Source organism: Xiphias gladius, chromosome 4 (assembly GCF_016859285.1).
Source record: "Xiphias gladius isolate SHS-SW01 ecotype Sanya breed wild chromosome 4, ASM1685928v1, whole genome shotgun sequence".
NCBI classification, from domain to species: Eukaryota; Metazoa; Chordata; class Actinopteri; order Istiophoriformes; family Xiphiidae; genus Xiphias; species Xiphias gladius.
In genome coordinates this window covers 3,181,635-3,206,806 of record NC_053403.1, presented here as the reverse complement: position 1 = coordinate 3,206,806, position 25,172 = coordinate 3,181,635, and the positions used below count along the sequence as shown (strand labels likewise).

The 25,172-nt window shown below is 46.7% G+C and overlaps 1 protein-coding gene across 1 annotated transcript; it reads right to left on the bottom strand.

The window, feature by feature from the left end:
- Window positions 1-2,200: 2,200 nt before the first annotated feature.
- aig1 (androgen-induced 1 (H. sapiens)) lies at window positions 2,201-23,714 on the bottom strand. The gene is made up of 6 exons (XM_040126176.1): window positions 23,386-23,714; window positions 17,866-18,021; window positions 13,842-13,943; window positions 4,245-4,360; window positions 3,754-3,920; window positions 2,201-2,827 (listed from the first exon to the last, which is right to left on the bottom strand). The coding sequence occupies exons 1-6, from the start codon at window positions 23,524-23,526 to the stop codon at window positions 2,808-2,810; spliced, it is 702 nt and encodes a 233-aa protein (XP_039982110.1). The 5' UTR covers window positions 23,527-23,714; the 3' UTR covers window positions 2,201-2,807.
- Between the last annotated feature and the right edge of the window lie 1,458 nt (window positions 23,715-25,172).

Sequence of the window (25,172 nt, the reverse complement as noted above, 5' to 3'; positions counted from 1 at the left end):
TCCTCCCTACGATGGGCCATCATGACTTTTTTTCTTTGGCAGCATCCCTCCGTCTTCTTCGTTCTATCCCATCTTCCTTTCTCATCGTGTCCTTCCGCATTTCCTTTCTCAATCACCGGGTCGTCAGTTTTTCTTTTCCTCACCCTTTTGTACGTATATAAATCTGCGTCCCCGCTTTCCATCTTTTTCTCGCTCGAACCCTTTTTTTTCCTGCTTCGTCTTTTACCTTCCTCTTCATCCAAACAGGTGCGAAACACTTGCACATTCACCGCCCTTCACAAATAAACACGAATTCATCACGTGAAACAGCTTTGGTACGCACATTTCAAACAGATTTCTTTCCCTCTTTTTTTCTGAAGACAGTTGCATCACAAACACAAAGCTCCTCTCTGCTCATCAGCATGTAAATCTATGCTAATTAAAGCAGAGCAGAATGTGTCACCTCGTACTGCAGGAGTTGACGTGTTAATGAAGGGACGGCGCGCGCACAGCACTGCGGCTAGCTGTTGAGCGCTAATGAACAGAGTGTGTTGTGTCAAGCGCTCCTTTCCAAACTGACAGCGAGAGGAGTGGGGGAGTCTCTCTCTCACACACACACACACACTCACACACACAGTCAAGCATTTAAAAAAAACAAAACAAAGTGGTGTAATATGAGATGTCAGATTGTGTAAAGGTGAGAGAACAACAGTGCCAGAAAAAAGTTTCTTTTCATTCTTTTATTTGTATTGTTTTCACTACCAACTGACCTGACAGGAGGGCGGCAGGGGGAGTTTGCTTTGTCTTGACGGGAAGTGTTGTGTTGTGTTTTGTTTTGGTTTTTTTTGCTGAAATGCTGCTGCTCCACCTCTCTGCTCATTACCGGGGGAGGAATATAATGCCCAGTGAAGCCTCAGTTTCTCACGTTGCTTTATTTACCTTTTTTTTTTGCGTTCCTTTAAGTCGGTCTGGCATTAGCCTGTTAACGCGTCTTTGGACCCTTTTCTCTCAGTTTTTGTCCCTTTTCTCTGCCCCTCCCTTCCTGCCTTGAGAAATGCACGGCCTTAGTTTCACCTTTCGCCTTTGTCGGCGGTCACCTGTCGCCTGCGTCCTTCGCCGACCGACCGCCTGCAGCGCCTTGCGTTTCGAAAATTCCTCCCGCCAGAAAAAAGACAGAATGAGTTGTTCGCCAGTCTCCTCCAGACTGGCCCATGGACGGAGAGACATGTACGTCTCCCTGCAAATATCGAAGGCGTTAAAAACAAAACAAAAAACAACCAAGATCTGAAGACGTACGATTAGAGTCTTTACACAACACACGCTACCTGAGTTTATTTGCAGACTGTCAAAAAGAAACTGACCCAGATTGGGACGGACCCGGTCCAGCTTGGTCCCATCAGCCGTCGTGGCCAAACGGTCACGATGTGTGTCCCCACGGTAACCGGCCCGCCTATCTCTCTGTCTCTTGTCTCTCCAACCCTCGGCTGATCTCTCATTTCGCTGTCATGCTCGTCCATATCAAGGATTATTACACACGCATTCGATCTCTTGTAACACCGAGCAGTCATCTTCTCTGTCAGTGCTACGGGTGCTGCTGGGGGCGTAGCCCCCTCTGCTGGCCGGAGTGAAAACAGTCAAAATACCAGTGTCACCTTTAGTAAATGAGCTCGGATAAGACAGTTTTAACAGTTTCTCTTCAAGGGGCCAGCGAACGCATTATTCTGTTGCGGCTGAAGTATGAAGACTAAACATACAAATGGTTTTCTTCCATTTGTATGTTTATCCTGACGTTGTCTCAACATCCACAGGCGCCGTCGGTTCGCAGCGGTTTTAACGCTGCCTGGCGGCGTTTGTGCCTGTGAACCCGGTGTTTCTTGTTAGATTGAAACATAGTTTTGGCGTCCGCTGCTCGGTGGAAGTCCCACAACAGTCGCCCACTTTGCTTTCACGTGAGCTCCGGTCAATCACCGAGCATCGCGTGAGGCACGTGTTGACCATCGCAACGCGTCGAACTCGTGAAGATGCAGCGTGCTGCTCATCCAACCAGACCCTTCTTTTTTTTTTTAATTTATTTTTTTCTTTTTTTTAATTTTGCACACACTCGAAAACCAGACCTGACACAGAGCCAAAAGCGGACCCGCTTCACGTAGGATCCTCTGGTTTTTGGTTCTCGAGTCAAAAGTCAAGATTTCACCCAGAATCCAAACCGGACTGACTGACATGGTTTTCCACTCAAACTTTATTCATTATGTTCTTACATCTAGTTTCTTCCATACATGTAATGGACTTGTAGTGTCTGATGAGATGAATGATAATTATCTTCAGTAGTCTCGTAGTAGCTTATGAAGGAATTCATCCACTTTGTTAAGTAGTTCGTACCAGAAAAGCAGATCACTAATGCTGTTTGTGTGTGTACCTGTGTGCCTGTGTGGGTGTGTGTGTGGGTGTCTGGTATTTCAGTGTTCACGTATGTATGCGTAGATTTGCATTTGTGCGTTTCGTTCACTGGCCTCCGCATAACAAAGCCAAATGTAACATGGTTGCTTAACCTTTGCCACTGAAGACAAGCAAAAAAAACAAAAAACCAAAAGATGAGTTTTGACTCGGCTTCATCTGTCGCCCTTTTCCTCTATTTACATTTAACTGATGATGCTTCTGTCTTTTTTTGTGGTTATTGTTATGGATACAGTTCAGAGTTACTGGTCATTTCCACTTCCAGAGAGGTCGCTTGTTTTCCTTCTTCTGCTGTCCCGGGCGGGCGGGGCACGACTCGTCCTCCTTTGTCCCGCCGAGGCCAGTTTCAGTGCCCCCCCCCAGTCGAGAGACCGTCACTCACCTTTGACCTTTTCTGGGAGAAAGAGACGGAGGGGAAAAGGAAAGGAGAGTGAACTTTGAAAGGTCAGGAGACTGTGAAGGTGTGTGTGTGTGTGTGTGACTGGGAAGTGGCTGGTGGGCAGATGCTGCGTCTGCTTCGGTTTGTCTCTCTCTGCTTTTCATCACCTTTCAGACTGACCGACCGACTGAGAAGAGCTTATCAATGGCAGGACCCCGAGATCCGAGCCGCCTCAGTCTGCAGGCGGAGTCGTGCGCGTCTGTTCGAAATCTGCTCCTTCCATTTTTTTTTTTCCCACATGTTTTGGCAGATTCCGGATGCTCGAGAATGTCAGTGGACAGGCTTCACGAGAAGACACATTTATATGATATATTTATCGGCGCCGAAGTCTTATATTCAAAGACATTGGATGCAGCAATAAAGTGACTGATTTTCCTCTGCCTTTATCTGTTTACAAACTCATGAAAAGGAGCTAAAGCGCTGCTGCTCTCTGAAATCAGGCTACGCGGTTCCTCTAAACCCATATCTGTTCTTGCTTCGTTGTGTTAATCCAAACTTAGTCTGCTCTTGAAAATCCGCCCCTGCGTGCTTCCAGATCATTACTTGCAGGTTGATTTCCGCTCCAACCTGTTCGGTTTTCTCCCCACTTCTTTTGTCATCAATGAACATCCTCTGCAGGTTTTGATTTTGACTGTTTAAAGTGTGTGTGTGTGTGTTTTAAGCTCTACACTAAAGTTGTAAAACACAACCAGCCTCAGAGAATAACACGACCAAGTGGAAAATGACCAGTATTGGTCTTGCAAGCCCCACTAAAGTAAAAAAAAAAAAAAAAAAAATTGTTTTAGTTATATTATAGTAGAATCTTTGTGACTGGAAGTCTTGTTCAGGTGTAAGGTATGTTTGTTTGTTTTTAAAGTACGGCGTGTGTACCTGCTGCGTACCTGTGTGCGGCTGGTCCCAGATGTAGCTGTTGAGGATTTCTCCGAGAACGTAGAGGACGCAAATCACCACCGACAGCGCACCGAAGAAGGCGACTCGAGCCAGCGGGGTGATGCGCTCCAGCACCGGGTACACCCACACGCCGGTCACCTGGTGCACCCAACACGTCCTGCGTGTAGCGCGTAGAGTACATCGTGGGACAACAGTTAGGAGTAAAGATTGAACAATTTTTTTTTTTTTAACCAGGATTACAGTCGAAATGAATTCACGCTAACGGCTAAATGTTAAACTCAACCGGACACGGCTAACTTAAACCAGACTTCTACTAAATTAAGCCTAAACTAAACTAGCGAAGACAAACTGGACCTCAGAGTTAATAAACCTAAAACAAGTCATTCCAGCCGAAACCACCCCATACTCCTCACATTACTAAATGAACCTGGCACTTAATTACTGGTGTTTGTGGGTGTTTGAAAGAGGAAACACTGGGTACCAGAGGATGTATCCTATGCCGAAGCAGCACACCGCTGCCAAACCCCACGGCCTGCTGGGATACCGATGATGGGTGGTCCGCATCTCGATGATGATGAAGGGAAGAACGGTGGTGTGCTGAGAGAGAGGAAAAGGAAAAAAATCGTCGTAACGTCGCATTTTGTGTTGAAAACTCCGTGAAAATGCGAAAACTGAACCTTGAACTGAACAAAAAGATTAAATCGTAAAAACCCAGCGAACAAAAACATGGTTATATCCGGGCTGGAAACCGTCGCCACCCACAGGTGGAAATGTTTTTGAGCCCGGCCGGTGGAGCTGGAATCAGAAATCTGCCTCTTTTTTAAGCTTTTGATAAAACTGCCTGTAGAATCAGCCATGGGGACGCACACCGAGAGAAGGGAGTGCGGCCGTCGAGGCTGTACCGAGCTGCGGGGTGAGGAAATGGTGTAATTCGAGGACGAAACGGCGACACTCTGTTCTTGGGGTGGATCTTGCATGAGCCCGAGAGGTTTTGGAGCCGGCCATCTAGTGGCCATTGTCGGTCCTGCAGCTCGGATCGCGTCACTGCTGACTGCGGGTTTTTCGCCCACAGCGTTGAGCTGCTTAGGCGAAGAGAACTGGAGACCCACAGGTTTTACCAAAAGCAAATATCTGTGCTGGAGGGTCTGATATATTCGTCTGTCACGTTATCATGATGTGACAGATAAATGAAGACAAAGAGAAAAGACAAAACATGACCCATGACCACTTTTTTTTTTTACTTTTTACATTTAACCCCAATGACTGCTAAATCTGAGTTTGTTCTCTTTCAATAATTCATTCATCTCTGTATACACAACGTGTGTGTGTTAAGACATCTGTGTAATCCATCTACGCACACAAACACATCTAATGGAGGTCATGGCATGTGCTGCTATTTTCTGCGACGCCGTTTCTCACGTCTGCTCACAGAACTACTCACAGACACGCTGCTGTGACTCACTATCAGACAGCAATAACTAGACACACACACACACACACACACACACACAAATCATACATCTGTACATACCCTCCGCCAGTAATGTTCTCTGTTCGCCTCTAACATCTGTCTTGCGTTCAGTCAAACATCAGAAATGATATCAGTCAAAATCTTCTGCAGCTGTTGTGTTGCTGATGTATACAGTATTTAGCTTGTCTGCTCCCATATGAACTACTCTCTTTGTCCACTGGGGGGCACTCACATACAAAATACAGACACCCAGTCACACACACACACACACACACACACACATCAAGCATAATTGTCTCAGCAGAGTTGAGACCTCTTACCTCATTTGCACTCTCAGGAGCACAGCTGTAGATCAGTGTGTGTGTGTGTGTGTGTGTGTGTGTGTGTGTGCTGACTGTTCACCCTGGGCGAAGTCAGACTGCTGAACTCTTCGGTTTTCAGCAGTCGAGCTGCTCGGCCTCGTCATGTTACAGTGAGGAAAACAACAACTGGGCTTCTCCCATCCGTTAATTACTCCCAGACTGATGGTCAGAGATGGTGGAAACTGTTTGGTTCGATGCCCCCGGGCCCCAGTAGGTGTAAATGTGGGTGCAGCAGGTTCGGCTTGGCGCTGGTTACGATCCGGGGGTTTTCTCCTATCAAACTTCTGACAGAGAGACCGGATTTAGAGAGCCCAAACGCGTCTCTTGCCGCATAGCAGGCCTATACTTTAAGACTTCGATTGCCAATACATGATATGACTGGGCGGTGAGAGGCCCATCTGTGGTCTTAACGCACTAATGCAGTTCAGCTGTCACCCAGACAGGGAGAGCTGCGGCTGTGAGGGGCTACGCACGTGTAGCGCTGTACATAACCACAGGAATGGAAAGGACAGGGCGAAAAAAAAAAAGAAGGAAAATCAATGGAGAAAGTCTCTAAAAAGGTGAGTAGAGATTCAAAATCAAACATGAATTCTGTCCAAAGCTTCCCTGGTGGTGCAGAGTGAAGCTTCTGTCAGGGGAGTCCGCTTGTGCCAGATCTCTCACTCACACACACACACACACACACACACACACACACACACAGAGTGCACGTCTGCGCCGATTCCGTCGACGAAACTAAAATCGGCGGGCCAAGGGGCTTCGCGCCGATTAACGCCGGATTCCTCATTTTCCAGTTGTTCCCTCTCCCGAAACGTGACTTCGCGGCGGTTTTTGCGGAGCAGATACCAGACGGAGCTGAGCAGAGACAGCTGGTGTTGGAGGAGCCCTCCGTCAGAAGTGCAAGAGGTGTGAAAGAAAGAAAAAAAAAAATACGCCGCAGGTAGCAGAGCTCAGGCTGCTTTACGTTATACTGTATGTAGTTCTGATGTAAAACACATATTTAGGGAGCTGCCAGCGGATTACCACATCACACTGATTTCGAACAATTCAGAAACAATTTTGCTCTTTGGCGCAAATCGACGACCAAACTGTCCTGAAAAGTCACTTATCCAATTCCCTCCAACTGTCTCTGGCTGGCAGGAGGCGCAGCCTGTCATATGAATTCTATTTTAGGTCTGACAGGTTCTTTGATGCATCGAACGCGTGTTTTAGATCTGAAATTGTCCAATGAGGTCGATTTTTTTTTAAATGTAGAGATCTGGCTGTGTGTCAAATACGATACTACGGAATGACTGATTTTTCTTTGCCAATTTCCCGCAGTTTTAGGAAATCCTTTCAAACAACCTGCTTCTCGGGCAGTCGTCTGATTTCTTTGTGTTTTAGACAGAAAACCTAAGCCCCTATGTAGAGGGTAAGAGTCTATAAGTAAAAATTTAAAAGTAAATTTTTAAAAATGTATATTAAAAGGCTTCCACTAGTCCTGGTTTCTGTGCAGAGATTTTTCTGTTCGCTGTTGGTCTAAATTTTGTGTCAAGAGAATTAAAAACCTGCTGGGAAAAACCGAATTCTCGTACATTTTGGCTTCGAAGTCGCCAAATTTAAAAAACGCTGAGCGACGGCTTCTCAATTCCCGCACGCCGAAAGTGGATTCCGCAGCACAACCCAACTCTCGCGTGTCTATTTTCTTGAAGCGCGGCGCTTTGTATACTGTACGCCGCAGGAGGCGGCCGTTGCGTCACGACTTGACTCCGACCAATCGGTTCCCGAGGATTCGAAAAAGATCTGACTGCAGATGCCAAGCATGTGCAAACTAACAAGACTAACAACACCGGGACAGAATAGCTCTCCAGGGGTCTTAAATTCTAGGTTTCCCTCCCATCATTACAATGTACACAGACACACACACACACACACACCCTGACGCTGCAGTTTTACCCAGAGTGCCTCAGTGGAATTCCAGTCTCCTGGTTGTGTTTAAGTTTAGTCTCTGTTGAGAGGACTCGCTGCTCGTAAATAAAATACTCTCTTTATTCTCGCTTTCCCTCTCTCTCTCTTTTTTTTGTTTCTAGGTCTTCTCTTTCTTGTCCTCTCTCTCTCTCTCTCTCTCTCTCCACTGTCTTCCCCCCAGAGGTCTGCGGTTTCGCTCAAGCAGCCAGCCTCCTGCCTCTGTCGAAAATCCCCCCTCTCTGTCAAACACCGGTGGTTTGATCCTGCGGTCTGGGGCTAAAAACGGGACAAACCATTTCACGCAGAGATATGCAGCTGGGGGTGGGCGAGGCGGGTTCACGGGGTCAAACATCTTCCGCCGTCGACCGACGACTGGAGCTGACGCATCAGAAACAAATCTGCTGAGGTGGGTTTTGGAATCCCTGGGACCGTCCCGAAAGTTGTGGGTTCTACTCCAGAATCAAATTAAAACAATTAGCTGCGGAGAGTGAATCTGAAACGCTGTCGGCTGTGTGAGCGCATGCTGCTGAGTAGTTTCTCGAGCAAGGCAATAAAAGCCGAGCTGTAGCGACTGAACGAAGCCCTCGGGGGACTGACGCAACTGGTGGAGCGGGGACCTATGGAAACAGTCCCACCCCCCCGCTGGACTTTGACAGGGCCCCCGCGTCATATCACGGCCGTCATAGTTATGAGTTTCTGACCTGTTCACGTCGTACTTACGACCGGGAAACTCCGATGTAGCCGGCTTGGCGCGGACGTGCCTGGAGCCCAAGCAAACACGAGTTGTTCAGGGCAATCGCATCCAAACTTAATGTAAATCCCCGAAGGCGTAGTACTGAGAGATTATCGGTGGTCGTACAACCTTCTCGAGTCGTCGGATGACGTGAGCGGTTGCAGGCCGTTGACGTGGGAATCTTTCACGTCCCCGCCACTCATCCCTTGCGACGTGTATGCACAGCACCAGGGCTCAATCCTGCATCTGAAACTCAGGCGATGCTCAAGTCTTACTCCCGCTACTGAGCTGGACGGCCAAGAAAAAACCCCAGACAACTCCGCACCGAGACAGAGTTTGGCGTAGAAGACGCGCTGTTGTCGGACAGTCTGAAATGGAAGAAACGCTCCTTTTCAGTCGCCTCCAGCATTTCTAACTTGTAAACTGACAATCCAACACTTACTGTACGCCCACTTCATGCGACATCTGGGCCAGGTGTGCACAGGAGTGAAGGGATTGGGCGAAACTCTAAACTCTAAACTCAGTCCCTACAAGGGCAGCCACTGGGGCTGCAACGGTTCGATCGATCGATTGATTAGTTGACCGCCTAAAAAATGAGACATTTGAGGACGTCACCAGGGACCTGGGGATAATGCGATGGGCATTTTTCAGTATTTTCTGATCTCACCTCGTACATGGAGCGATTAAATCGACAGAGGAACCATATCGTTTTTAACATTTTCAAAGTCTGACCTCGTCAATTTGGAGTGTCCAGCTTAGGTTTATTTAAATTTAGGAAAACTTTTCCCAGCTGAATGACAGGATCAGTATCTGCTTGCTCCAACGCTCCGATGAAGCTGTACTGGTTTGATGCTCAGACTGAGTGATCTTCTCCCTTTTCAAGGCTGCACCATAACGTCAAGTGGCCATATTCTGAAAAAAACCTCTGTGGGTTTTTTTGTTTTGTTTTTTAAACAAAAGATTATAAAGATGGAGCCACTGGTAGGTTCTTCAGAGTTTAAGGGTTCAAAGTGCAGCATCCAATTCAGAACTCGTTGCTCAGTCCTGCATTCCTGCACTGACAAAGGTTTTGAAACTGAACTCCACTCGAACCCTGAAGATCAAATGAAAAGTCTCCTGTTGACATTTTTCTCAACAGTTTTCTGACTTAAGGAGCTTATCATGTCACAGAGGGACAAATCCTGTTCCATGGTAAAAAAAACAAACAAAACAAAAACAAAAAAAACAACTCAGTGAAACTGTGTCTGAATTTGAACTTAACCCTGGTGCTCTGAAGCCATTCAGCGTCAGGCCTGTCATTATTACCTTTCTGTTTGTACAGTACTCTCACTCATAACAACAATTACATCCAGATTTTTCTCCTCTTTAATTCCGAATAACTGACGTTGTTGCATTTAAAAAAAAATCAGCGCTTGTAATGACAAGTTCTGTGTCGCAACGCTGCAGTGTTTTGAAAGAAATCTGCACTTTAAGAGTTGACAGGAGCTCGACCGAATAAATCGGCCAATATGAGCTTGTTGCAGATGCAGTACATTGATATCTGCGCACACGCGGGCTGATGTGTAACAGCGAACGTCATTTTTAGATATAGAAACAGTGTCTCCATTAAAAAGGTCTGTCCACTGGAGACCACGCACGAGTTTATTTTCGTAGCGTCAAATGTCTTGTGCACGGCACGTTATGGTCACAATATTCTGGATTTAACTGAAAAAATCTCAGGGATCCTAATTAAAAAACGTTTATGTTAAGTGCCTATGTACAAAAACGACATCCATTGTAAAATTTGCAGAATTGGTACTGGGCTCAAAAAAACCCAGCAGCCACCGGACTATACCGTCGACGTAAAGTGGCTCCGTACAGTTGGGCCTGCGACTGTCATGGAAGGAGTTCGACACAATAGGTTCGGGTTAAGTGACTGGTTCAATCTGAAGCGCATGTCACTGGGGCGGTGACTCGGTTGACAGCGACAACAGCTGATAGTCTCATCGACAATGCATTAAAAAGCATCGTGAAGAACCCTTGGTATTTGTGTACTATTGGCTGTTGGGAAGACTGATAATGATTATACGACTGCTTCTTTCTACATGAGGCACTAAAAATAACACTAACTGTCACAAACACAAACAGAGTGCTAACAATGCGAGTAGAGCAAGAGTCGAAAGTGAAGTGTGGATGTGTATGTTTTCGTGTTTGTGCTTTTGTGTGTGTGTGTGTGTGTGTGTGCGTACGCGTGAGTGAATGTACCCAAACCCGACAATGATTCACCAGATGTGAACAAACATCTGATTATCGGCCAGCAGAGCTTTTAGAGCTAAACTACAGAGGCAGAGAGAGAATGTGTGTGTGTGTGTGTGTGTGTGAGAGTGAATGTCCGTGTCACAGGTCAATGCCGTCAGACCCAGTGTTAGACTAACAAACACACACTTGTGAGGCCATTGTTTTGTCTTACGTTGACTCAGTGGAGATGGGACGAACGCTTCGTAACTAAAAAAATAAAAATGGTTAAAGTTGAGTTTTTGTTTTGATGAGTGTTGCTCTCTTAGTAACCAACACTGAACAGAAGGGGACCCCACCCCTGGATAACATTCTTTATTATGGTGGAAGAAACGGAGAATGCTTTAAATACTCTGTCAGTAGACAGTTTTTCTTTTTTTTCTTTTTTTTTCGCTTTGTCAAAAGAGGCTTTAGTTTTAAGTAGAAGCACCAAAAATAAGCATTTTTACAGAGTCAGAAACCCGAAATCTGGACGCGCGAAGGCATAGTCACACAAAGAGTGTGACAGATTTACTGCAACAGAACAGCAGAAGCTCGTGAAAAGTACCCAGACAAAGTAGGTACAGGCCAGAGCCGGTAGCACAGTAGTAGTTCTGGTGGTCGGGCCTCTGACCCGACTGAATGGGTCACAGAACGGATCTAAGGGGCTGCGCTGGGGTGTGGTATCGAACGGATAAACAAACTTTTTTTTTCCTACATGAAATCAACCTTTTCATCATCTTTGACTGCCTCTTCAGGCCTCTAAAACTATTCAGGTCAAAAATATGATTCGGGAAAAAAAAAAAAAGTCACTCCTCGGTCAAACTGCTCAGAAATTCATAGATAACCCGCGACAAGGGGTACGAAGTACAGTAAACGTATTTTACTGTGTGTTTAGGGGCCACTAGGAGAAAAAAAAAGGTCGGGAATCACTGGGTTTCAGATAAAGCTCCGTACGAATAAACAGCAGTAGTGTCACTGTAGCTTTATTTGAGCATACACCGAAATGCAGACCCTAGAAGTGGCAGAAAAAACAAAACAAACCACCAAGATATTTAAACCCAGTGTGAGCGTCCAGTTCGGGGCTCAGAGTGAGGAAACGGGGTACGCACTCCAAACCGTTCTCATGGTTTGGGGGCTTGTGTCCGAACTCCGGCAGGTGTTACAGCAGTTACGCATAAAAGTGCTTTTTAAGTAACGCGAGATCTTAATCTCACCGCAGAAACTGTCGAATAACATCACGTACAGATGGGATTTTTGGTCATGACGCAGGCCTTCGGTGAGGCCCAATCCTGCCACCCGTCGTCAGCGTCAGTCGGCCGATCTGCCACCAATAGCGCCCACTTTATACGACGACTACACCGTGACCTGCGGCGAATCTCTTCACCGTAGCTACGCTGGGATTGCTGGCGTGCGATTTAAAAGAATTCGGTTTGACACGCACGGCGGGAGACGGGCACAAGACAGCGCTCATCGGTGACAGCACGGCCTCGAAACCCGGAGGACGTCCAGCAACCGTCGGAAAACAAGATCGCCCTCATCACCCATCGATATCACACGGAAAACCAATCGTCAGCTGAGTCCCCCTCAGCATTAAAACAGTTTGATAGCATGAGAGATAAAAATCATTCTTCATTTTTACCGTACGTTTTGCTCTAACTCTTGCTTTTGATATCTCAATCCTTTCTTCCTTTTTTTTATAATCCAGTACCGTTTCCACAGTTTCACCACTGCTTCCACTAGAAAAAAGGCCATTATCTTGTCCCTCAGCCTTCACTGGAAGTGTGATTTGCCTGCTGCATGTGTGTGTGTGTGTTTGCAGCCACGTGCGGAGCGAGGGCAGAGGATGCTCGGCTTCAACCCCAAACCCGGTAACTAAAACCGCAGCAGCGCAAGAAGTACAGAGTGCAAGTTAACGGGGTTTTTTTTCGGTAGTAATTAGATCAAGAGCGTAAGTAACAGTGAGCAGATACTAGGAGAGCGATAGCAAGCCTGCAGTCAGACTTCCACTTGATCACTTTCAATTACTCCGTTGGCAGGACGGCCGAACACGTTCCGAAAATCCTCCCTGCATCACTCAACCCCTCCCTCCTCCAGTGGGAATGGCGACACGGTTGCCGTGGCAGCCGGTATAAACAAACAACAGTGATACCATGGAATACCGCAAAATATTTACAACCGCTGGACGCGCTTACACACACACACACAATATGTCTCTTCCATCACACAGTGTTACACAAAAGGTATGCGCACATGCACAAACTTCCTCACGTTTTCTGTCTTTCTCACTCACACACACACACACACACACACACACTGCCGGTGGTGGTGTTCTGGTTGTTTTGGTTCTTGGCAACGGCGCCATAGCAACCACTCAGCTATTACCTCACCTCCTGGAGTACGAGAAGAGACGCCAAACAGACACACACACTGTCTTTTGTCTCTTTCAGTTTCAAAGTAGCGTAATGGGAATGATCTCTCTCTCTCTCTCTCTCTCCTTTTTTTTTTTTTCCTTCTTTGAAACATAACACACGCCACCTCACCTCGCACTGCTCTGTGGACAGTGTTCTGGCAGGAGGAAGTCCGATGAGAGGGTTTTGCATACTACAGCCAGAGCGCTGGAAAAAATTTCAGATTATCTCACTGGCGGATTTAAACACACACACAGCTGACGGTGTTATCGGTCAGGCGACATGGTCCGCAGTGCGATAGTCGCTGTCTAAACATTAGATTAAACCCGCTTCCTCTAGACGGCAAATCAAAGCCAGCGACCCGCAAATGGCTCCATTCAAATTCAGAGGTTCACCAGCACCAACTCTGACCGCCGATAAGATTTATCAGGTAATAATGATCCAGGTAGGACTCATTTTACATGTCCTGCCGTGTCGAAATCTAATGTAAGGATCCATCAATCAGTCAAATAATTTTGTGCTACTGATCCAACAGCAGGTTTTGGACCCGAGGTTTTTCCTGCACATGATCTGTTGACAACAAAAACTGCATCTAATGGGTAAAAACGCGCATGCGGTATATGTTCCTTCACTGCTACTGGTGAAAATTATTTCGGTGCAGGCAACACACGAGTGAAAACACAGGAGAAGGAGAAACAATAAAAAACGGAGGAAAGAGATAAAAATCCCGTTTCCGCCTCCGGACCTGATTTAGAGATCATTTCTGGTGACGAGTTTCTGGTAAGTTCGGGTTCTGAAGTTTTTTTTTACACAACCGGACCAGCGCAGGACTCATTTAAATAATTTCACGTTCGCTGACCAAATGATCGGAAACGGTATCGGTAGAGAAAAATCCACTCACCATGCCGTGGTTGAGCCACTGGGGGATGAAGTTGTCCAGTAGTCTGGGGTAGACCAGGTCTCTGTCGTACAGGTAAAGAGTCCAGAATGTAAAGACCACAAACTTGAGAGAGACAGAAACAAAAGAAAAAGAACAAAAAAACACACCAAGTTAGCAAACAGTGTGCATCCGTCTTCAAACGAGGCATATTAATGCAAAACAGCTGCTCAAAAACACTGAAATTAAAATATGCAGCAACACTATTTGATTGAATCGATGCTGGTTACCCGACGTCTGTCCTGCCGTTAGGTCAGTGATAAGAAATAATCCTAATCCCCGGTCCTCCCATTTTATTACCCTGAGACAGGGGTAGTTTCTCTCGCTTTCATTTGTTGACGCCTCCTCTGTGGGCTAAGTTTCGTTTCCTTTTTAAAGTGCAGTCGACTGTTGCCAGGACATCGCTGGCCCTAAATATAAAAATCCAATCTGCCGTGCTGAAGCAACAAAAGCAAGGGAAATTGAAGTTTTGCGTACAGTGTTTTTATTTATGGCAACGGTCGATATCCGCGAGAAGCTGAGCTGAGCTGACAGACAGGAACAGTCCGACACAGAGTGACGCATCGAGACGACTATCGAATGGACAGTCATGGTCCCCAGAGGATGAATCTGCATAAGTTCGGCGGCTCTGTAGCTTAACCTGGTTCCACTGGCAGGTCAGAATTTCCACCTGTCACAACTTTTGGTTCATGACAAAATATCAGGCTAACATGCTAACGTCAGGCAAATGTTATTAAAAACTGACGATTCGAACCGTTAAATGTTAGCATGTTATCCTGCTTACGTTTAGCATAACAATAATGTTAATGTCTAATTTAATTTAGGTAACACCCCCATATATATATATATATATATATATATCTCGTTATAGCATCACGAACCCACTAGTATGGCTACAGACATTTAGTCTCTTTCTTCTTTGTACGTGGGACAAGTAGACCTCCTTCTGTCCTGAATGCACCATAAGCTAACAAACTCTGGGTCTAATGTATCTCCAGCAGACGGTTTGGACCCGGGCCAGACCACGTCCGGCAGGATGGGGGTGGAATTACCTGACCGTCATCTAGAATCCTGTTCGAGGCATCTGAACCAACCCTGAATGGCATGCTCTCTGCTTTCAACAGGCTGGTGATGACAGGAAACACACGCTTGCACACACGCACACACACACACACACACACACACACACACACACACACACACACACACACACACACTTTGTCCCTGTGTGTCATAGATACACGCACACGTTTTAAACACTGCTGATCACTAAAGTAGACGTCCACATGGACACGCATGCACACACGATAAACACGTGTAATATATGCACCGTCATGTGTGTACACAGCAAACACAAGAAGAGCTACACCCGTATGCCGGCGCGCGAACACACACACACACACACACACACACACACACACACACACACACACACACACACACACACACACACGCACACACACACACACACTCTTTCCATGTCAGTCAGACTAGGTTTCCAGACATTAGCTGTGGTGATAATTATGTCTATTGTGCTGCTTGTAAACTGAACTCTGTGCCCAACCCGCGACACCATGCCAGGCGACTGCTTCCTCAGGTGCGTGCGTCAAAGCGAGCGGATGTGTGTGTGTGTAGCCCCGACTGTGGCAGCGCTCTGACTGGAACTGAGGTTGCTCGGGGCGGTTAGCTACCAACTGTGCGTGATTAGTGTCTGTGGGTGTATAGCATGCATATTCATGGCTGCGTAAGTGTCGGTGTGTGTGTGCACGTGTGTCAAAACTTAGGATATGGTTTGTGGCCAGACAGGTTCCTCTGCGTAGCAGCTACAGGGCACCTTGCCAGCTGAGATCTTGAGTAAACAGGTGTGCGTGTGTGAGCGCGCGCCTTAATGACTGCGAGGGAGGCAGAACCGCGCGAGTGGAGTCTGCCAGCGTTGTGAGAACGGCCTGAGGATCAGACAGAGGGCAGCGCCTGGCTGACTGAAGCAACAGAGGACGACTCGCCACCGTTTCCTCCGTCCCGCTTATTCACAGGAGGATTTAACTGAGCCTCAGCTGACACGAGCTGCTCAAGGTCCACGCTCATTTGTTGACACTCGGGCCGCTTTTTGGACCTCAATCCTTTTTTTTTTTTTTTTGCTACCAAACAAACTGTCTCCTTAGCACCAAGTGTTGATAACTGTACCTGTTTTTTTTTTCCCCCTGTGGTACTGGGTGCTTTTACGGAGAGATTTAGCTATATTATCAATCTGATCCTTTTGATAGGAAAAATCTTGAGTTTTAAAGCTGCTGGGCTGGATTCCTTGATTATTAAATCGATTTATAATCCTTAGTAACCACTACTTTTTCTGGAAGGATAAATTGCAAACAGAAAAAAAAAAAAAAGACATTAAAAACGTTTGGAAAGGTGGGAGAGGTTTATTGAAGCTGAAGTTTGGCAAGAACTGAATTTAGTATATTTGTTTTTGGGTAATTACCCGGAGAGGCAGTCGAGTTTTCCATATGATATTGGCCTTACTTTGTACGTACAGTATATATATCGCTTGTAAAAAATGTTGTTGACATTTGACCTATGGACATTTTGTCTAGCTGGCTACGCAACAATGGCAAAGATGTGAGTAGTGTCTAGACTGGATTCGTTCAACCACAGTTACTAAAACAAACTGTGACTAAGCCCAGCCTGAAGCCTACAAAGCCACTTCAGGTCGCAGCTGTAAATGGCAAGTGCGGGTTGTCACGCAGTCTGGGTAAACAGCTGCAAGTGTGTCAGATCTAAACAAATCTGTGCAGACAAACACACGAGGGTTGCAACTACTGATTATTGTCACTGTCCATTAATCTCTCTGTGGTTTTTTTTTTTCTTTTCCGATCACTAATTCTTTGTTTAGACTATGAAATGTTGGAAAATGTTAAAAAACAAAACAAAAAAAAAACCGCATTCCCACAGCCAGAGGTAACATCCCGACATCGCTCGCTTTCATTATTTGAGACAATGATACGAAACAGAGAAAATATGCACTTTCTCATTTGAGTAGCTGGAACCACAAGAATTGGTGGTTTCAGCTACATGGTTTACCAAGTAAAATCATAGACACATGATCAGCAAATATGTAGTGTTATAACAATGAATTAAAGTTAAGACTTTTTAATTCCTTGTTTTTTCCTTTTTGAGGAAAACTGAAATCGGTGCTTTTTAGGACTTTCCAAGGTCTGCAGATGCCCCCGTGATCATATCGGCGCATCGGAGGGTGTTTAGTATTTTCAATAGTAGTATTTTCTATGAATTTCCCTAGGGGGAAGAACACTGCATACCTCAAACCCTAACACTGTTGCAGTTATACGCCCCTCCATCTCCCAGATCACTATCAAACCGTGCTGCTGAGTCGCCAAGAGTTTATGCCTCATATTGTCAAAACCTTTATTTTTTTTAATTTCGAACAGAAAAGGGACGACTCCTCATCTCTCCCACGACTGTCGGGCAGGCATCTTCGCACCGTTTGTGTGTAGCCCCTCTAGCGAGCGTTTATGTAACTCGGAGATGCCGTTGAATGGTTTATTGTTGTTGTTAAGTAAACCATCAAGCTCGAGAGCCGCCCGAGACGGCCTCTGGATAACTGCACCATGTGATAAGCTTGAAAAAAAAAAAATCTAAATAAGCAGTCACTCGACTCACCAAGGTCTACGTGTGTCGTAATCCGAACAGGGAGAGGACGAGCATTGGTTTTTCGGGGGGTTTATAAAAGAGGAGGAGCCTTCTGAAACTAACGCTTAGGCCATTTGACACTAGTCTCCATGCTTAGGGGTTTGTAGAAAACTGCTGTCACCACCCTCCAGAGAGGGCAAAGGTGAGCCAGAGAGCTAGAGAGAGATACGATTATACTGCAGACGCATTACTCAAGCCCATGATTCCTGCAAGCCAGGCTGATCCCTCCCCAGGCTTGTGTGTGTCTGGTGTGTGTGTGTCTGGTGGTACGCATCCATCCGCTCACCGCTCCGACAGGGAAGGCCAGGACGGCCATCATCCAGTCCCTCAGGCCAATCAGCTTCCTCAGCTGCCGCTCTTGCTCCCTGCTGTCGCCCCCCTTCGTCAGCAGACTGGACACATCGATCAGGACACACACTCCGAAAAACACCGCCTGGATCACCTGCAGAGACGCAGACGAGAGAGTTCAGCGAGCTCTTGAACAGCTGCCACGCGTTCGGATGACAAACGCTTCAAAGAGACGGACGGGGGGGGGGAAGAAAGAAAGAAAGAAAGACAGAAGGAAAGAGAGAAAGAGCTTTGACAGTGAGTTTTTCAGAGGAAGCAAAAGAAGAAGAGTTCAGAGAGGACAAGAGACACGATGAGCAACCAGACAGTGATGCCATCATTACATTTTATGGGGGGAGCCACTTTTCCTTCACCTGCTTCGCCTACCTCTACCTCAGTCAGTAATCTCGTACATTGCCCCGAAATCACTTCCTCGAGAGACAAGGCCTGGGGCATCGACTTCAACCCGAGGCGAGCGTGTACGACCGCAGCCAAGCCGCAGAGCCAGTTTGTCACGCGACAGATATGACCGCTGGAGTGTTTCTGTAGCTCGCGTTTATTCAGCGCAAACGGCTGAACTGTACAGTCGTTAGCTGTGGCTCAGCCCTCGACCGATCCCGGAACTTACGGGAGCTTAGCTTCTTTCCTAAACTTTACTCCCTTCCCCTCTGCTTTGTTTACTGGTGTCGAATGTTCAGGGGCACGGGTTTGAGAGTGACACACGTTCGCGTCCACTAGTGTCAATGTATTGACTTCACATAAAGTTGCATCGCTTTTCTAAAATTTGCTCCACATTCAGTCCCAACGCACCTTTAGCCGGATGTGCTGGTCTGCCGGTTTTACTATATACGGCGGCGAAACAGTCTGACTCAGATTTTTGTTCTTCCCGTGGCCACGAGGGAGCGGCTTTCTACCAGTCAGACAGAGGCTTCCACGGAGGGACCAGCAACCCGGGCCCCTTGTGGCCCCCTTTGTTTTTCCAGGTCTAGCTACTGTGGCCGTGAGTTGCTAAACTCCCTGCGTCACGGTCGCGCACACTGTGTTCCTCAACCGTCGTCTTTCGTCATCATTTCTTATTGTTGTTGTTGATCAATAACTTAAATATTCTGATTACACAAGACGGGTTCATTTGCATTTATTTCAGACGATATTCTAAATTCTGTGCTTAAAATCCAGGGGTGCCAGGACCAGGACTGTGTGATGGGTTCAGGTTCTGGACCCCCCAGGCCCTCATGTCACTCAGCTTCTCCACCGTCCACCTTCGAATAAAGACAATAGTACGACGAGACTGTTAGTGCCTTCGGCTGGGGTCATGTTAGCCTCTTTCACAACAACAGTCTATCTGGATGACTCACTGACACTGTATGTGAATGAGTTGATGTTTTTTTATAATTACAGAGCCAGTGGAAGTAAGTTTTTAATTACTTTTTTTAAATCTTTCTTCGAGTTTTACTGTTTTTCCTAAACTTAACGCTGAAATCCAATAAAACACAAAATCATTTGCCATCTTTAGAAGGGTGCGAGGCCATTTCCATTTTATTGGCCATCACCTAGCGACGGCGGTCCTCCAACTTAAACCACTTGAATGAATGCACTTGAATGCACCAGTTGTTTTTTTTTCTTTTTCTTTTCCTTTTTTAAGCCGTGTCATAATGACATGCAAGAAAGCTTAAAAATAGATTCATATTTCACAGAACCGGCGGAAAAGTCACCGTCAAGTATCTGACCAAGCCTGTCCTCCAAAGAGCTGAGCGGAAATACAGATAAAACCGTGGCTTGAGGGCGTTTGATAATAGTGTGTCTGTGTGCAGATTCATAAGGAAACTACTTCCTCACCAGATCCTGAGAGTGCAATGCTGTTTTGTAATCAACTCTCAAATGGTGGGTGTTTAAGTTCCCTGCCTCAGGAGTCGTTCACCAAAAATAAGTTCTCCAACAGTTGGAAACACTGGAACCTTTCTGCCAAAAAACAAACAAAACAAAAACCAAAACGGTTCCCCCCGAAACACGCCGTGTTTCCAATGGAACCATAAACACTTCTCTTATATCATGAATTTCAAATGCTCAGGTTCAGAGGGACCTGCAGGGCATTAAGTGGACTGTGGTGAGAGAGAGGGAGGGAGGGAGAGAGCGACTCAGTAATTTAGCCTCCGTCTCCGTGTAATGAAAAACTCCCATCAATATGTTCACAATGACAAATTCTGCCCTTCTGTTCCGGAGAAAAGATGGAGAGGAAGCGCGTGCCCGTCTCTCCTCCTCCCCCTCCGGGAGTATCCGGTGTCACCCAGCGGGTGAGGGGGTGGCTGGACGCTGCAGGCATTTTGGCTTTAAAGCCATCGGATGCCAGTTCACACCCAGTTTTAAATATCTGTGTGTGTGTTTGTATACGTATATCATCCTATTGTCCGAAGTAGGATGTTTTACAGTTCACCCTACTTGGTGTGTGCGTTGCCCGTCACCCCTTCGACGATGGTACAAATCTCAGGCCGCTTCCCTGTCTAACGTAGCTCGTCTGCTACTTAGATAATGGCTTTCTATGAGAATTCAGCTAGCGATGAGGCTCTGAACGCCAACGACACACTCTCGCCTCTTCTCCCAGCTCACACCGACTATTATTTGTGAAACGGATCTAAAAGGCAACGGTGTCCGCGTTTCAGTGTCAACGTAGCGGCGAAATGCAGAGTTTATATGCTGCACGTGCACTAACGCACGCGAGCGCGCACACACAACGATTAAGAGCCAAACGTTGTAGTGGTGTGTGTTTCCTGGCTGCCGGTGTGTACAGATCGTTAAAAGCACAGTTAACCAGGAGGAGAGGTCTAATGTGGAAAATATGACACAGCTATTTCTCACGCGCACACGACACACACACACACACACACACACACACACACGCTCACAAACACACACAAACACACCAACAGGTACGCACTTCAGAGGGGATTATTTTGCCGTTAGACAAACCTTAACTGAAACACTGCTAAGAAAAGTCTAATGATGTTTCTTTGCCTCCCCAATCCGGATTTTCTTGGATACATTATCATTAATAGTAATAAGTATAAAAGTATAGCAGCTGTAATAAGTATAACTGTTGTTATTGTTGTGGTTGTTGCTGTTTTTGTGTTTTTTTTTTTATTAACGCTTTACGGCCTGTTAAAAAAAAAAAAAAAAAACTTTTCCGAACCAAAGCCAGAAGCAGACGATACCTGGTTTTTCTATCACAGGAATGAATAGCAGAGTAACATCCCGGTAAATAATTAAGTCTCGTCATCTCCAAAAAATTAATTCCCCCCCCCCCATTATCCCCACAACAGCGAGCAGCTTAAAGCAGCGGGCTAAAGTTCAGGCAGCGTGGGCCGCTCCTGTTGGAGTTTTGTATCCCTCTGAATGCCTCACGAGGGGGAGGCTTTTAAAAACAAAGAGCAGAGGGAAAAATAACCCGAGGACAAATAACGACCTCTTTATTTCTGACCAAATAAACAGACATAAAAGAGAAACAGCCATTAAAAAGGTGCATTGATTTGTGCTTGGAATACGGAGAAAAAGGGAGCCTTCTTCTAACTACTGGTCCCTAATGGCTGCAGCGAGGTCCCGGTTAACACCGGGCCAAAGTGGACAGGCTACGTCTGTGAATGCCGGCCTGTTTGTCAATGCTTGTGTGCGCGCGCGTTGCTCAGCATGAACGGCAGCTGTGTGTCTTCTGCGTTTGTGTCTTCTTCCAATTTTTTTCGCCCGTCATTATAGTGTGAAGCCCTTAATTTAATCCGCCGTTCAGGGCACCGCCGGCCCTCAACCGCCACGTGGCCTTCACAAGCGCATCAAGGGGAATTATCCGTCTGTGCCCAGAATTCTCCAGAAACCTCGACGCTGGCGTTAATGTTGACGTCCGCTCTGTTGTTTCGATCCTGAAACGTGTTTTAGTCACATACTCACTGCATCTCGATGCTTTACCTGGAGTCTAAAGCGGGAAAGTAGCGTGAACGGACACATCGCCGGCTGCACACATTACATTTCCTGCATTTCTTTCCCCTGTGTAATCATGTTTATCTTTATTGTTCTCTTTGAATAAACTACTAACAAATCAAAATGCAAATTACAGGAACACAAGCGAGACCCTTGGTTTGCCGTTAGGCCCTAATGAGGACTAACAGTGAAATGAATCTCTATTATTCCGGACCTTTATGGAAATACATACTTTTAAAATAACCGCTTTTATCCTGTGCTCAGCCTCAGTTTTGTGGTTATAGTTTGTTGTATTTGGCCTCACTTCATCTTTCTGCATTTCCAGCGTTGGATTAGCTCTGTGTCCCACGGTCGAACCAGAATTTAAAGGTGAACTGATTTAAGCTGCAGATGCTCTTTTTTTCTTTTTTTTTTAGGTTTCTCCCCACCGTCACCTTTGGCGTCCACCCTCCGTTAGCTGCACGCAGAGTCTTAGGTTCAGTGATTGGATGTATCTTGCCAAAATGCACCTTGGGAGTCGTAGTTAACGTCTACCTGGATGTTTTTATGTGCACAAGGTTGTACCTCCAACTTTTTAATCAAAGAAGCAGATATTTTCGGACTCGGTTCTTGAGGTTTTTTTTTTTTTTGCACTGATGATTTAAGCAGGAGAGTTTCGTGCCGATCCAGGCTGCAGAGGAACTCCAAGTCTGAGTCACTTCACACCGTCTGTGGGAAAAAAACGATTCTGACTTTCACGTCTGGAACCAGAGACCCTGGAAGTGGCTCCTCCCACACTGTAACTCGACGCGAAACGAAGTGGCCGCCGGCCGCCGGCTAGTGAAAAAAAACGTCGCGCAACTCCAAGAGAGCGTATTAAATATCTGCTGCTTTTCAAAAACTGACACGTTGGCCCATATTAACAACCAGAAAATAAAGCCCTGATGCAGAGGCCTGACTGTTGCCTTCCGCGTTCGGCAAAATGTTCCTTTTTATGATCCGGTTGGCTCACGAGACATTTAACTACTTTAATGGAAACCATTCAGGTTTGGGGTTTTTTTGTTTGTTTTTCTTTTGTTTTTTTAAAAAAAAACTGCAAATCCTGCAGTAAAAGGGTGAAATATGCATCTGGGGTGTGGAAAAACGAAAGACCCTCCCCCTTTCCTGACCCCCCCCCCCGGATAATTTTCCTTCGGTCCCCAGCTCGCCCTTACAATCAATAGAGTGCGCGCGGCGCGCTCCCGCGTGAGCTGGCGGGGGGGGGGGGTTCAGCCTGTACCACAACACCTGTTCCGGTTCAGCCCGCTAGCCCGCTAGCCCGCCGGCCGCCGACGACTGGAAAAAGCGAGCCCAGGCACAATGCGGGGTGAATCGTCGCCACTTCGCCGCCCCCTCTCTCGTCCGCAGTGAATCAAAGGGGGGCGGGCAACGAGGGCAGGGCAGCGACGGAAGCGACGGACGAGCGTTCGAGTCCGCCGCCGCCGTTAAGCGAACCCGGCCGGGGGCTCGAGATGCGGGACGCACCGCCGAACCTTACCAGGTCGATGAAGGTCAGGAACTTCCAGCTGCCTCCGTAGGTCTGCTGTGCCGGCATGTCCAGGGCTTTGTAGTGGCAGAGGATGGAGAAGTACGACAGCAGGATGGCGACCCGGAGAACCTGCGAGGGGATCAGCGCCATGGTGCTCGCTCTCTCCGTCGTCCTTCACCTGCCTGCCTTCGCCTCGCTGCACCTTTGTCTACCTTCGTCTCTCCGCGTCTCTTCGCCCCTGTTTTCACCTGTCTGAACCTCCCTCCCTGCGTCTGCGCCGCTCCTGCCCCCCTCCGTCTACTGCTTCCGTGTTATGATGATGATGAAGATGATGCAAGGGGGAGGAGAAGCGCGGTTTTGAGGGGGGGGAGGGGGTCTCTAATCTCCATACAAACGTATAGAATAAGCACAGAGAGGATACAGCTACAGCTTTAAATGGCAGGAACATGAATTCTGACTTCCTTATGATGATGTTGAATGTTTTATTACTGCTAATAATAAGAATAATTTCACCAATAATAATGATGATGATGATGATGGCCTAATTATAATCATAATCATAGATTATTAAAGGCACCAAACAACAGACAGGTCAGTTTTATTTATATATCCCAGAATACGCCATCTGTCCTTAGACAGGGGTTTTCCCGTTGAAAAATAAATTAAAAAAATACTTTTAACAGGAAAATCAAATGGAAGAAACGTCAGGAAGAGCAGCAGAGGAGGGGGAGGGGTCCCACTTCCAGGACGGACGGACGCGGGGAAGATTGCCGCGCGCGGATCGGAGCGGTTAGTACATTTACAGCATCGACAATCAGGATGACACAATTTCAGACCGTAAACGTGACAGCAGACCGATACAACCGGCACATAGGTACATACGAGACGAAGGAAACCGTGGGAACATGCCGCGTGCTAACGTATGTAGGAGGCCCAGTACGGGCTGAATGTCGCCACGCGCGGTTTGACGCCGTACGGATTTTTCTAAGAGGACTTTCTCATTAAGGCACCAAAAGCGTGTGAGTAGATGGTCACCAGCAATCCCACCAGCACCACATCGGCCAGGCAAGGTCAACGGCGAAGCTTTTGTGCACAGGCACCAGAGATGCAGACCAAAAACAAAAACAAAAAAAATCAGGGAGCAGTAGGGCTCTGAAAAGGCTGTGGCCCAGAAGCCCGTTAGCCCTAATGCAGCGGGGAAGCGGTCTGGCATTCCCGACTGAGCTGTCGTCACATAGATGATCAAGGTAGTTAGTGGAATCGACATGTTGCAAATCACCGTTCGCCTTAACAGTCCGATAGGAGGCTGTGGTCCAGTAGGAGGGAAAATCCGGGAGATGGAAAATACACGCAATGGGTTTTTAGTTTCGCTGCAAATGATATCGTTTAAATGACCAAATCTTCACAAATGGAAAGAGGCTGCTGAAGTGCCTCTGCTGAGGGACGGATAATTAATATGCCATCTGCATAAATAAAAAAAGCTGATTAATGGGGATTTGCTCAACGTGACCGCCGACTGCCAACTCACCTCGTCATCTGCAACTCAGATCGTCGACACATAAACTAAACAGTGAAGGCATCGGGCTGCTTCTCATTTATTTCCTGTCGTTTCAACACTTATTCTAATAGAGGTCTGAGGTTTTTATTCGCCTTTTGCAGAGACTAACGCAGTCTCGGACCGGAAAATGAAATTCATTATTATAAATGATAATTATCTTGATACATTTTGTCACAGATTGCTTTACACAGCAGGTTAGGTAAGTAAATTGGACGGGAGATGTGCACGGCTGCAGCTC